Source organism: Cnephaeus nilssonii (genome assembly GCF_951640355.1).
Source record: "Cnephaeus nilssonii genome assembly, chromosome: 8".
NCBI classification, from domain to species: domain Eukaryota; kingdom Metazoa; phylum Chordata; class Mammalia; order Chiroptera; family Vespertilionidae; genus Cnephaeus; species Cnephaeus nilssonii.
The window spans coordinates 29,167,242-29,180,097 of record NC_137079.1 but is presented as its reverse complement, the minus strand read 5'-3'; the positions used below and the strand labels follow the sequence as shown (position 1 = coordinate 29,180,097).

General features: G+C 54.2%; 1 protein-coding gene across 1 annotated transcript; it reads left to right on the top strand.

Annotated features, from left to right (window-relative positions):
• Positions 1-1,631: 1,631 nt before the first annotated feature.
• On the top strand, positions 1,632-12,571 carry F7 (coagulation factor VII). The gene is made up of 8 exons (XM_079779568.1): positions 1,632-1,725; positions 3,822-3,982; positions 5,419-5,443; positions 5,522-5,635; positions 7,193-7,333; positions 8,471-8,580; positions 11,054-11,177; positions 11,797-12,571. Exons 1-8 carry the CDS (start codon positions 1,644-1,646, stop codon positions 12,390-12,392), a joined length of 1,353 nt encoding a protein of 450 aa, XP_079635694.1. The 5' UTR covers positions 1,632-1,643; the 3' UTR covers positions 12,393-12,571.
• The last annotated feature ends 285 nt before the right edge of the window (positions 12,572-12,856 follow it).

Below are 12,856 nucleotides of genomic sequence, written 5' to 3'. Positions count from 1 at the left end.
AATTGTTAAAATTAATCAGGAAGAAATAAAATACTTAGGTTGGTGAAGAACAAAGACATTGACTTGTAGTTTGAAAAAATTACTCCAGATCCCAGGCTCAGATGGTATTAGGGGTTTAGCCATATCTTTAAGAAGAATCCAAAGAAAGTCAAGAATAGAAATGTCTCCAGAAAGGGCTGTGGCTAGGAGGAGCAGTCAAATGCTAAAGTATCTTTTCCCCCATCCTCCCTCCAAAATAAATTCCTAAATAATTAAGCAATTATTAAAAACTAGAGGCCAGGTGCATGAAAATGTGTGCACTGGAGTGGGGAGGTGTCTCTAAGCCCAGCCTGCAATCACCTATGGGACCCCTCTCACAATCTGGGACCCCTCGGGTAGGGTCCAGTCCCATCGCAGCATAGCTCTGGTTCCCCAGAGCCTGCGGCCAGGGGGAGGGACCCAGAGGCCAGTCTGATGGCAGCATGGCTCTGTTCCCACAGCACCCTCCTGCCGCCACGCCATGGGCGGCCGGGACCCAGGACTGACTCCCGCCGCACTGGCTGGGACCCTAGCCTGGTGTTCGGTTGTCCATCCAGATATTTAGGTTGTGACAGACACTGGCTCTTTATATACTAGGATTCCAGAGGTGCCTGACCAGCGTGACTCAGTGGTTGAGCGTCCACCTATGAACCAGGATGTCAGGGTTCAATTCCCAGTCAGGGCACATGCCTGGGTTGCAGACTCTATCTCCAATGGCCGGGGGAGGGAGGGGTGCAGGAGGCAGCCAATGTGTAGCCAATGATTCTCTCTCGTCATTGACGTTTCTCTCTCTCCCCCCCCCACCCGCTCCCTTCCTCTTTGAAATCAATAAAAACATATTTTTAAAAATTCCATAGGTGATCAATAAAACATCTCCTCTAAGGACTGATTCTTCCTGTTGGCGAGTAGGGCTGGGACCCGGCCGGAAATAAGCAGTGCTGGTGTCCCCGGTCTCCACCCATTCACAGAAAGGCTGTGATTTCCGCAGAAGCAGCCCAGGACAGGTAGTTGCCCTAGCTGTGCCCTGGGACCAGAAGGAAAGGGAGGGACAAGACCTGGATGCCAGGGGCAGAAGGGTGCCATCTGTCGCTGAAACAGTTGGGGGCCCAACTATGCCCCTTTCTGGGTGCTTCTCCGCCGGACTCTCTAGCTCCCCTAAGAAACCAAGCCTCCGAGATGAGGACAGCCCCATCCGTCTCCTCTGTGGCTCTCTTAAAAACATTGACATTCACACTCAGAATATGCTCTCCTTTTACTAGTGTGATTACTGCGGGATGTGGTTTTTCACTGCAGTTTAACTCTGTTTTCCCAGTTGCAGTGATAGATCCTATGGGCTTCAAAATCCTAAATTGCATTGGAGACGCTTGTGCCAGATGCATATCCTAACACCTACATTTCAAAGAACAAACCTCTGCTTCAAAGACTCAGCCCTGCTACCTGGGCCCGGATTCCTGGGCCTGGCGTCCTGGGCTCAGGCCCGGTCCTTCTGTTCCTGGTCCCCCCTCCAGCAGGCCTTTGGCACCGAGGGCTTGGGAGGCTAGGTCTCCCTCCCCCCCGCCCTCTGGGCAATTTGAGAACTTTGCTCGCCTCCCCCACCAGAATGTCAACAGACAGGGAAGGACACCATGGACCTCGCCACGTCTGCCCAGCCCGGTGGGCTGGCCCTCCTCTGCTTTCTGCTGGGTCTGCGGGGGTCTCTGGCTGCAGGTATGTTGGGTGCTGGAGCGGGTGGATGGAGGTTTCCCTATGGATCCTGTGAGGGCAGCCCAGCTGTTGGCAGCCCAGCCTCCCAAACCTCGCCTTCACTCCTGTTTACAGGGACATTCCTGCTCACAGGAGCATTGGCTGGCTCCAGTGTGTGGTCTGCCCTCCTCCCAGACAGCAAACAGCGCCCAGGCACTTGCTGGCTGTTGGCGGAAAGAATGCTGTCGATGGCACAGGCTTTGGCAGAATTATTTTTCAAAGATTTTTAGGAACCTGTGGTGCTTTCCTGGTTCCCGGTGGCACAACTCCGGATGTGCAGCTAGACAAGAGCACATAATCCGGGGCGGGGGGGGGGGGGGGGGGCGGGGGAGGGTGCTTCCCTCTTGCTCTGCTTTCCTGGGCTTCCCGTTGGTAAGCGCCAGGGACGGCGTGGGGATGCTGGGCTGCACTGCTACCCCACCGTGGCTGTGACTGTGGCCACCCTCCCGCGCCACAAGGGTGCTGAGAGGCCTGAGTGGGGAGACGGGGAGACAGGGGGACATACTTTATGCGCTGTCCTCGTTATGACTTTACAGTACTGAGTGGCGGCCCTGGTGGAGACAAGGCGCCTACACTGTCCTCTAAAATCCGGTCCATGTTGCTCTTCAAATCCCCAGTCAGATCTCACAGTGGGAAACTAGCCGGGGATCCCAGTAGTGGTGGCCTGCCCTGGTGACCACCGGTGCCCAAAGGAGACCATGTCCTCCTCCAGCCAAAGTCGGCGCTGCCCGTGTCGTTTCTTAGGTCAGGAAAACAGTGACAAGTGGTGGGTAGCGTTCATCTCCCTGGTTCAAGTCTGTCTTTTCCAAATTCTCTGCAGTAGCCGTGTGCTCCTTTGTCAGACTTGGATATCCGGTCTCTGGGAGCTTTTTGGTGCACAGCTGCTCCCCTCCGTGGGGACAATTCAGGCTGGTTGAATCATCCCAGGAGTCTCCATTCTTTGATTTTCCCTCAAATTCTTCCAAACCTGGTAGATTCCCTAGGAATACAGGCAGGTGAAACTCTGCTTTTAAAGAAGATGTGGCCTCCCTCAGCCTGGTGGCCCGGGAGCGGGCACTTCCCCTCTTCCCCGTTCCCACACTCTAACCTTCCCACCTCTTTGGAAGCCTCGGCCTCTCCAAAGCGGGTCCCGGTTCATCTCTCCTCTGGGACTCGTAGTGGAAGGTGAGGGATTTTCCTTCAAGTGTGTGATCCTGAAGGGAGAGAGTTGGTGGTGGCAAAGCAGAAAAAGGGTTTCGATGAGTTAGTTGCGAGGAGAGAACTGACCACATTGGGATGTCACCTGAGTTCCAGAGGAGCTGGGGAGGACAGGCCCAGCGTGCAGCGAACAGGACCAGTGGGCTTTCAATGGAGACAAGAGATGCCCAGCCCCTCTTCACCTGCCACTCCCCCCACCCATGTGGCCCCGTAGGACCTTCCTCCCCCATAAGATCCGCCAGCGCATTCATGCAGCAGCTCTTGATGAAAAGCTCTAGGTGCCAGGACACGGCAGATGCAAATTTTTATTATAGAAGTTACACGTGTTGATCGTATACATTTTGGAACAGAATAGCTGCGGATCCCAAGGTTAATTTATGGACATTCTTTCAATAAATGACAATTGCTCATACGTAAATTTTTACTTGTAAAAATTATTCAGTAGGTATTATTATCTTCTTTTTCACTTAATACCACATCTTCTTAAGCATTCTACTTCCTGTTGGCAAGGGATGCCATCATCTGGTTGTTTCAGATGATTACTAGCAATAGCTCTCCTGTGGCTAGGTTTTCGTGCATGCCTCTGCGTATGTCCTTAGGATATACATTCCGGGAAGTGAGGGGACCAGGTCAGAAGGCACAAGTGTGTTAAATTACAATTTAATGAACATATTGCCTCATCCTTGTAGATAAAATTTGTCACCAGCCAGCCATGAAGAAGCACTCCTGTTTAAAATTCAGCCAGGCCTGGACACAGGAATCCTTCGACTCCTGTTACTGAGTGGGAGGAGACCAGCGTGGATGTTTCTGGGCCATCTTGGCATGGCTGGTTGTAAATGTTTCATGGAACTCCCATTTTTCAGTCTTCATCACCCAGGAGGAAGCCCAAAGCGTGCTGCACAGGCAAAGGCGTGCCAACTCGTTCCTGGAGGAGCTGAGGCCGGGCTCGCTGGAGAGAGAGTGCAGGGAGGAGCAGTGTTCCTATGAGGAGGCCAGGGAGATCTTCAGGAACACAGAGAGGCTGGTGAGTTCCCCCTCGAGGGGGCGCCCTCTGCACCACCAGATAGATATGTGGGGCGCGTACTGAGTCTTCAGGCAGGGAGCTCTGTGACAGCAGAGGTTGCTCCCATGTCTTGGAGAGCAACTCTCTTCAGTCTGTGGCTGTGAGTGCTGCATGCCCAGGTGAACACACAGGGGAACACACAGGCAGCTCCGGCATGCACAGCGCCTCCGTGTCTGGGTCACTTGTCCTCCTAAGAATGACCTCGCTTTCCTCAGTCAGAGCTCCCGCAATGCTCCATACCTCCCTGCTGTGTCCAGGGACATCCTCCTTTCTGCCACACCATGCATCCTCAAAGTTGCATCCAAAAATATGGTTTGAAAAGCACACCTGCTGTGTGTCCCTTGCCTGTCCGGTCCCCTAGAGCTGCCCCTGCTGCACAGCGATGCTGCTGACAGAGCAGATGTCTGAGCCAGTGGCCTGGGCGAGCCTCTCCTGCCGCGCCGCCCGTGGGCACCTCTTCAGAGAAACTTGTGTGAGGACACACCCAGGGCACCACTGCTTTCCCCACTGCCCTTGGTCCATATGATGGAGAGCTCTTCATTTCTGTTTTCGTTTTCTAAAAGAGTGTATTTAAAATACATCACATCTCTTTGAAACACGTCCGTAGGCGTGAGGGTCCGGGTATGATGAGCTAAGACCACACCTCACACTCACAGGACAGGCCTTACACTCACAGGACACACACCTCACCTGACAATCACAGGATGCTTCACCTCGTACGCAAAAGCATCCATTTCACACTCACAGGGCACCACCTCACACCCAACAGGAAGCCGGGCTATTTGAGAAAGAGGCTAACATGAACCTTTCTGTGCAAGTTGGAAATGGTCATACTTTATGGCTGGGTACCAGTTCGTTTTTCAAAGCAGTTCCAACAGTTTTCATCTTGTTTTATTCTCATAGCAACCCTGAGAGTTTAAGTTCAGTTGGCCAAAAGATTCCTCAGGATATCAATGCTGTTGATGGGGCCCTTGGCAGTTCCTAGAATGCCTTTACACTCATTACCTGCCTTCTCCCCAGCTCAGCCCCTGTGTGTGGATCATCAGAGGAGAAAATGGAGGCTCAGAGTGCATATGTGTGTTGTCCCAAGTTCACAACTCGGACATGGCAGAGCTGGGGCTAGTTGGGGCTGAAACTCGGGTATTTTGACTTGGAGAAGGAAATTTGTGGCCTCTGGTGACCTTAATCATCTAGGGTGGGGTAGAACCTTTCCCCTCAGATGAACCCACCTCATCTCCAGAGGAGAGCCTGGCTTCCAGAGCCCATGGCAAAGGGCCCCGGGCAGAAGCCCCAGCCCACCCTTACCCACCCCAGTTCATCAGCTCCTTGCACAGATTCCATAAATGTTTGCTTCTGGAGAACGTATGTCTCATGTGGCTTCCTCTTTGTTCCCTCAGACGCAGTTCTGGATTTCTTACAACGGTGAGTAGGTAAATGGCCCATTTATGCCCCACTCTCAAGCTCTTCTCCTCAACATACTAACACGGACTCACTCCACAGATGGGGACCAATGTGCCTCAAATCCATGCCAGAATGGAGGCTCCTGTGAGGACCAACTCCAGTCCTACATCTGCTTCTGCCCTGAAGACTTTGAGGGCCGGAACTGTGAGACAAGTGAGAAATCCCATAGCTCCCAGGGATTGGTCATGGCCCGGCCCTCAGCCCTGGTGGGAAGTTGGTCTAGGTGACTCTGAAGGCTTCTGTCAACCTGAGAACCTTGGGTTTGGAGTTCTCAGGTGCCAATTCTAAAATTTGATGGCCTCCTGTTCCTTTCTGGGAAATATAAAACCCTTGGGCTCCCAGCACTGGGAAATTCTGATACATCTGGAAAAGGCACAGGTGAGAATCACTACATCACCGCCCAGCTTCCATATATCCTGCCAACCAAGGCAGATGGGTAAACCTGACCTTCCCTACTTGCTGTTACAAAGGTATGAGATTTTTTTTCACCTTCCATATATTAAAGTATTGCAAAGCTCAGTGGTCTCCCAGACCATTCTCAAGTTCAATAATCTGCTGGAAGGACCCAGAAAACTCACTGAAAACTGATATATTCACAATTGCAGTTTATTATAGCAAAAATATGCAGACTAAAATCAGCAAAGGGACCAGGTGTAAACTTCCAGTTGTCCTCCCCCAGGCAATTATATGGACAGTCTTTCATTCTCTGAGGCTGATGGGTGGTGACAAGACATATGGAGCATCACCAACCCAGGAAGCCTCAGTGTCCAGAGATTTTACTGAGCTCAGTCACATCGACATGGCTGACCACCCGCATGGCTGACCTCTGTCTCCAGCCCCTCCAGAGGTTGAGCTGAGATCCTGTGGCCCAAAGCCCCACATGAATAATATTGTTAGACCATCCCATGTGAGTCAAGGGACCCAGGGCAAGGACACTCTTTTCAGGCAGATTAAATGAAGTGTCCAACTGAATCAGGGTGGAGAGGTCACCTTCTAGGGGCTGAGGTCAAAGGCCAGGCTTCTTTTCGGGGGGTGAACATTCTGATCCTGAATGAGCTCTTCTGGGCCACAGCCAACTTCTGCTCTAAGCAGAACAGAGGCCAGATAGAGTGAAGGAAAGAGGTTTCCTGCCAGTTATATGAGCCAGAGAGCTTTAGTGTCTGCCTGGCCTTTGATGCTCAGCAGCCCTGGTGGGAATTCACTTCCAGGACCAACTTTCCCCGTGGGGGTCCTGCATTTACACAGCAAGACAACTGTCTCCCACAGCAACGCGCTGTCCTTCAGAGTCAGGTCAACGTTCCTCTTTTCTGACTCTTGGGACCCATCAGGGCCTGGCTGTAGAGCCGTCTCATTTCTCTGACCTTGTCCTGGCAGGTCTCTGACTGAGTTTGGCCCTTGTCCTGTCCTCAGGTAACTTTTACTTTTCCCGGGCCCACCAGCTGCTGGGAGGGGCAATACTGTGGAGACCACCACATGCTGGTTCTGTGTCCCCACTGGTCAGACTGCTCAGACATGGGCGAGCATCCAACACCAGGCCCCACCCCTCTGGGTCAATCTGCAGAGTTGGGTAGTGCCAGGCTCAGTCTCTGTAGTTGGCAGCTGAGCTCCACCTTCCTGTAGAACGCTGCCCCTGGCCCACGGCGGGGTGGCCACCAGGGCTGGCTTTCCCTGACCAGAGGCCCCTCGCGGGCTGTCTCCTTCTGTATTCAGACAAGAACAGCCAGCTGATCTGTGAGAATGAGAACGGGGGCTGTGACCAGTACTGCAGCAACCACGTGGAGGCCAAGCGCTCCTGCCGGTGTCACGAGGGGTACACACTCCAGAGTGACGAGGTGTCCTGCGCACCCACAGGTAACAGGCCCTCGGGGATCTGCTCCAAGGGCTGTGTGCTGTTTCGCTTTCAGATGAGAAGGGGTGGCATTCCATCAACTGAGCATCTACTACCCGCTGACCACTGCAGAGGCAGGGAGGAGAATGAGGGTGGAGGTGGCTCCCCTGACCCAAGGGCAGGCCAAGGCAACAGGGGGTGGGACAGAACCTGGGAGCTGCTCCCTAAATGGGCTTTGGACCCCCTGCCCACCTCAGGTGGTCCACAGGAGCAGAACAAAGCTTCCCCCCCCCCGCCCCCTTCCCCTCTGGCAGTAATCTACGCTGCCACACCCAACTGTGACGAGTGACTACACAGCACAATTCTAGATTCCAAATTCTTTTTATTTTATTTTTTTTAATATATTTTATTGATTTTTTACAGAGAGGAAGAGAGAGGGATAGAGAGTTAGAAACATCGATGAGAGAGAAACATCGATCAGCTGCCTCCTGCACACCCCCTACTGGGGATGTGCCCGCAACCAAGGTACATGCCCTTGACCGGAATCGAACCTGGGACCCTTGAGTCCGCAGGCCGACGCTCTATCCACTGAGCCAAACCGGTTTCGGCTCCAAATTTTTTTTAAAGGAAAGCACTTTTAGGAAAATTGAAAATTTCTTCAAGCCAACCTCACACTAATGGGACCCCAAGCCCTGTGTCTCTTCAGAGGTCAATGTCCCCAGCATGGTCAAAGCAGCCTGAAATTCAGCTGCCACCTCTAAACACTTTCTTTTCTGGCCCAAGGACTTTATTGGAGCAGACCAAACACTAAGGGTGAGGTCAAAATAACAGCCCAGTTGTCGGAGAGGCTGGGTGGCCTTAAGACAGAATATCATTCATCTTTTAGGAAATTCAAGCAGCACTCATCTTCCCCCCACCCCCCAAAAAAAATATTAGCAGAACCCAGTTTCAAGAAGTAGGGCCCTCTATTCTGCAAAACCAGCCTCTGCCCCTTCTCACCCAGCAGCTCCCACAAGGGCCTCCCTGCACCCCGAGGCTTCCCACAGCCCCAGGCAGGAGCCAGAGGCGGAGCCACTGCCGGCAGGGCTCGGAGCCCTCTTCTCACGAGCACGTTCCTCCCTCATACACCCCCACATCTTGCTGACTTTTGTTTTATACAGTTGAATATCCATGTGGAAAGATACCTGTCCTGGAAAAAAGAAATGACAGCCAACCCCAAGGCCGAATTGTGGGTGGCAAGGTGTGTCCCAAAGGGGAGTGTCCCTGGCAGGTAAGGCTTCAGGGTCACTGGGGCCCTCAAAGGGAAAGTGGGCAGGTCAGCCTCAGGGATCACACCCCAGGCCCCAAGCCACCCTGCTCAGGGCAGTGCTTCAGTGGGTTTCCTCCTCATTCCAAGTCCTGTGCTGACAGCAGCCTCCATTCATCTCCGATATCAGTGCTCCCGGCAGCACCTCTGTCAGCTGACGCCTCACAGGGCTTCACCTCGGGCTGCTAGCCTCACTCCCCTTTTACAGATGAGGAAACTGAGGCCCTCCAGCTAACAAATGGCGAAGGCAGGATTTGAACCCAGCTCTCTCACCTTCCAAGCTGCACCTACTATCTGCCTCTGAAAGCTGAGATTTTCTTTTTGGTATGCCAGATATTGTGTGTGTTTTTTTAATTTTATTTTATATATTTTTAATTACCATCCCTCAACCCCCTCCTCTTTGGCAACCATCAGCTTGTTTCTGTTTTGTTTTGTTTATCTATTTGTTTTGTTTTCTTAGACTTCACATACATGAGATCATACAGTACGATTTTTTAGCTGTAACAAAGTCCTCCCGCAGGCCTGGAGGCTACCCACCCCCCACCCCCCACCCGCCCACATGTGGTCAGGTCTGTGGGCCGTGGCCCCTCCAGGGCCTCTCTCAGCAAGGCTGCCTATGAGCCTGGTCCCAGTTGGAAATGCAGAGTCTCAGGCCCAAGGCCTCCTGGGCCAGCACCTGCATTTCACGAGAGCCAGGGATGTGTGTACACTCAAGTGTGAGAAGGGCTGTCACTCTGAGACCTGCAAGCTCAGGTCTGAGCCTGAATCAGTGGCTCCTCTTTACCCTTCCATTCTGGGACCCCCGTGTTAAACAGCCAAGGAGTTTTAGAAATAAAAGTAAATGAATGAGAACCTTGTAAAGGAAATTGGAGAATCACCAGTCATTCTCGGCCTGACTTCGGGCTCAGGGAAGCTCCAATCTCGTTTCCCAGCAATCTGGCCCTTCCTAGTCCAGCCTCAGAAGTTGCACCCACCTGGCCACCCCTGCTCCATCCCACCTCCCACAGCAGCTGGGGCCCTGGTGGGGCCTCCGCTCCTGGGCTTTGCAGAACCCTGGTTTTTTGTGGTTTAATAATTTGGAATAATCTGAGTTAGGCACATCCAAACAGGACTGAAGTATTCACCAGGGTCCCTGTAATTGGGTGGCAAAGCCTCTCGGAGATAGAAGCAGAGCTGGCGGGTGTGGGTCTCTGTGAATTCACAGTGGGGTGCTCTCAGGGGGGCTTGCTGGGGTGACTGCAGCAGGCACTGCTTCCCAGCACGCGCTCCCTGTGCCGAACGCCACCAAGACCTCGCTTCTCAATATCGTTCAACCCCCACCATCCCACCCGAGAGGTGGGTGCAACTCTCACCCAGTGCAGGTGAGGAAACTGAGGCCCAGTGAGAGCAGCGCCTTTCCCACGGCAGAGCTGAGAGTTGGGCCTGGGAGACCCAGATCCACTTTGTGACCACCACCCCAGATGGTCTCTTGTAGCTGCAGCCGCAGATTCGCTGTCAGCCAGGGCAGGGCTAGATGCTCAGGGGTCTTCAACCAGAGGGACCCCGTCCTGAGCTCAAAGCTCGAAGGTAGCTCTTTTCATCCATTGTGGGACCATCTTACTATGTTTTTTTCTCTAAGGGGCCTGATAGTTGTCAGTTTGTAGGAGACAGGCTCCTCCCCAGCACCCTTGGTCCTGCTGTCCACAAGTCGGGACATTACGCTTCAGACTGACGGACCCCATTTCCAGTCTCTTTCCTCCACGGTTGATCCGACTTCACCACACTTGTCAATACCACGGTGACTGTGGAACCCCAGACCAGGACCCTGCACAGGCGGATCGGCCTCACCCTCAGCCGGGCCTCCTCTGGCCTTGCAATTCCTCACTGTCCGCAGGCCTGGCCAGACTTGGACTCCTCTCCCACCCATCGTGGGAGAATCCTGTAGGGAAAATGTCTCCACCCAGGATTCATTCAAGGACACGCTCAGCGCCCTCTGTGCTTTTAGGAAGAAAAAGAGGACAGAAGACAAGTATTGAGCACCTACTGTGTGCCTACAACTGTGCTCGGGGCTTCACTCTGTCACGTCCTTGAGCCCTCCCCTGCTCTAGGAGCACAGCGCTTGGCCTGATCTTTGCCAGTCAGCATGCAGGTCAAGTTTGGATGACAGGACGGGGAGGCGCACAGAGGGGTCCCGCACCAACACCCGATTGCCAGGGCGGGGTCTGTGAGCTCTCCCTCCCCTCAGCTGGATGGGGGAGCAGCCTGCTGGAGAGAAGCTGGAACAGCTTTGCCCAGGAAGGGCTCTGGGGGGCCTCCCAGGATTTCAGAAACGTTGCTATACAGACAAACCTCCTATAAACGCAGCCCACCCCGGAGGGTGCAGGAGAAGGTGGGTCTCCAGGAAGGGGATCCCAAGGACAGTAAGGTGACCTTGCAACGCCTGTTGTGCCCTCGGCAGGCTGCGCTGATACTGGACGGGCGGCTGCTGTGCGGGGGCACCCTGATTGACACCACCTGGGTGGTCTCCGCAGCCCACTGTTTCGACAGAGTCAAGACCCTGGAGAACCTGACGGCTGTAGTGGGTAGGTTTTGTTTTCATCTCCTTCTGACGAGTGGCCGGTTCTTGAGTGAAAACAGCTTGGGGCTAAGATTCAGGGCATCAATCCTCCAACTTCCACAACCAGATGAACTTCTCCAAAAAGAGAAGTGGGCAGCATCTGGACAAACCCTGAGGCCCACAGGAGTCCCTGGGGCCACCATCCCCCTCAGCCTTTTTTCCACCCCAAATAAAGACATGGGGGTGGGGGGGTGATGCTGTACCCACCTGTCTTGCTTGAGCCAAGAGCCCTGAGGGGGATGCAGCCACCCAGGGCTCCACAGGCCACCATCAGGGGGAGGGGCTCTGCTTGGTGGAATTATGGGATAATGAGACCCCGCCCCAGGGAGGGCCAGGCCCTGTCTGGAGTGGGGGAATCAGGCCGTCCTCAACACCTACCCACAGATGCCTGGCCTAGCACCCTTCCTCAGTGCCTTCAGCACCCCAGATTCCAGATTCGCCCCCAATTCATGTTCTGCATGGAGCCCAAGGGTGGCCACCCAGACCAGCTTGGGGTTGGTTGGACGCAGGGCCCCTCCTGCCCCAAAGGGTCCTTCCCTCAGGCTGCAGGGGGAGGGGCATAAGGGGTTCTGGTCTCCCCACAGGTGAGCACGACCTGAGTGAGAAGGAGGGCACTGAGCAGGAAAGGCAAGTCGTTCAGATCATCGTCCCCGACAAGTACATCAAACGCAAGACGAACCACGACATCGCCCTGCTCCGCCTGAGCAGGCCTGTGGCCTTCACGGACTACGCGGTGCCCCTCTGCCTGCCTGAGAAGGCCTTCTCCGAGAGGACGCTGGCCTTCATCCGCTTCTCCACCGTCAGCGGCTGGGGCCAGCTCCTGGACAGGGGCGCCATGGCCCTGGAGCTCATGACCATCGACGTGCCCCGGCTGATGACCCAGGACTGCCTGGAGCAGTCAAAGAGGAAGGCGGCCGCCCCAAAGCTCACAGAGAACATGTTCTGTGCTGGCTACCTAGATGGGAGCAAGGACGCTTGCCAGGGGGACAGCGGGGGCCCCCACGCCACCAAGTTCCAGGGCACGTGGTATCTGACGGGCGTCGTCAGCTGGGGTGTGGGCTGTGCAGCCGAAGGCCACTTCGGGGTGTACACCAGGGTCTCCCAGTACACCGAGTGGCTCCACAGGCTCATGAGCACAAAAACACACTCAGAAGGCTTCCTCCGAGCCCCGCTCCCCTAGTCCCTCAGGGTCGGCTCCGAGGAGCCTGCTCCTGGGAAATAAAGCTGCTGTTGCTTGGGTTGTCCTGGCTTCGAATCCTGTAAGTTCTTCTGCCCTTATTGGGGTGGGGAGAAGGAGAGGGAGGAGAGAAACAGAGAGGCTCAGAGAGAGAGACAGAGAAGAAAAGATAGAATGAGAGATAGAGACTGAGAGGTGGGGAGAGAAAGTAAGGGGAGAGATTCTAAGGAGACGAGGAGAGAGAGACTGGGAGATTCCCAGAGACAGACTGAGTGAATAGAAAGATGAGAAACGGGGGGCAGTGGGTGCGGGAGAAGGAAGCTCTGCTGTGGTGGACGGGGCGCCGTGACCGGCATTCACCAGCGCATCTCTGCTCTGTCTCACTGCGGACCCGGCAGAGGGGTGCGTGGTTCACTCAGTGACAAGTGCTACTTTCTCTGTCTTTTCACTTTCATTGTTTTCTCCCT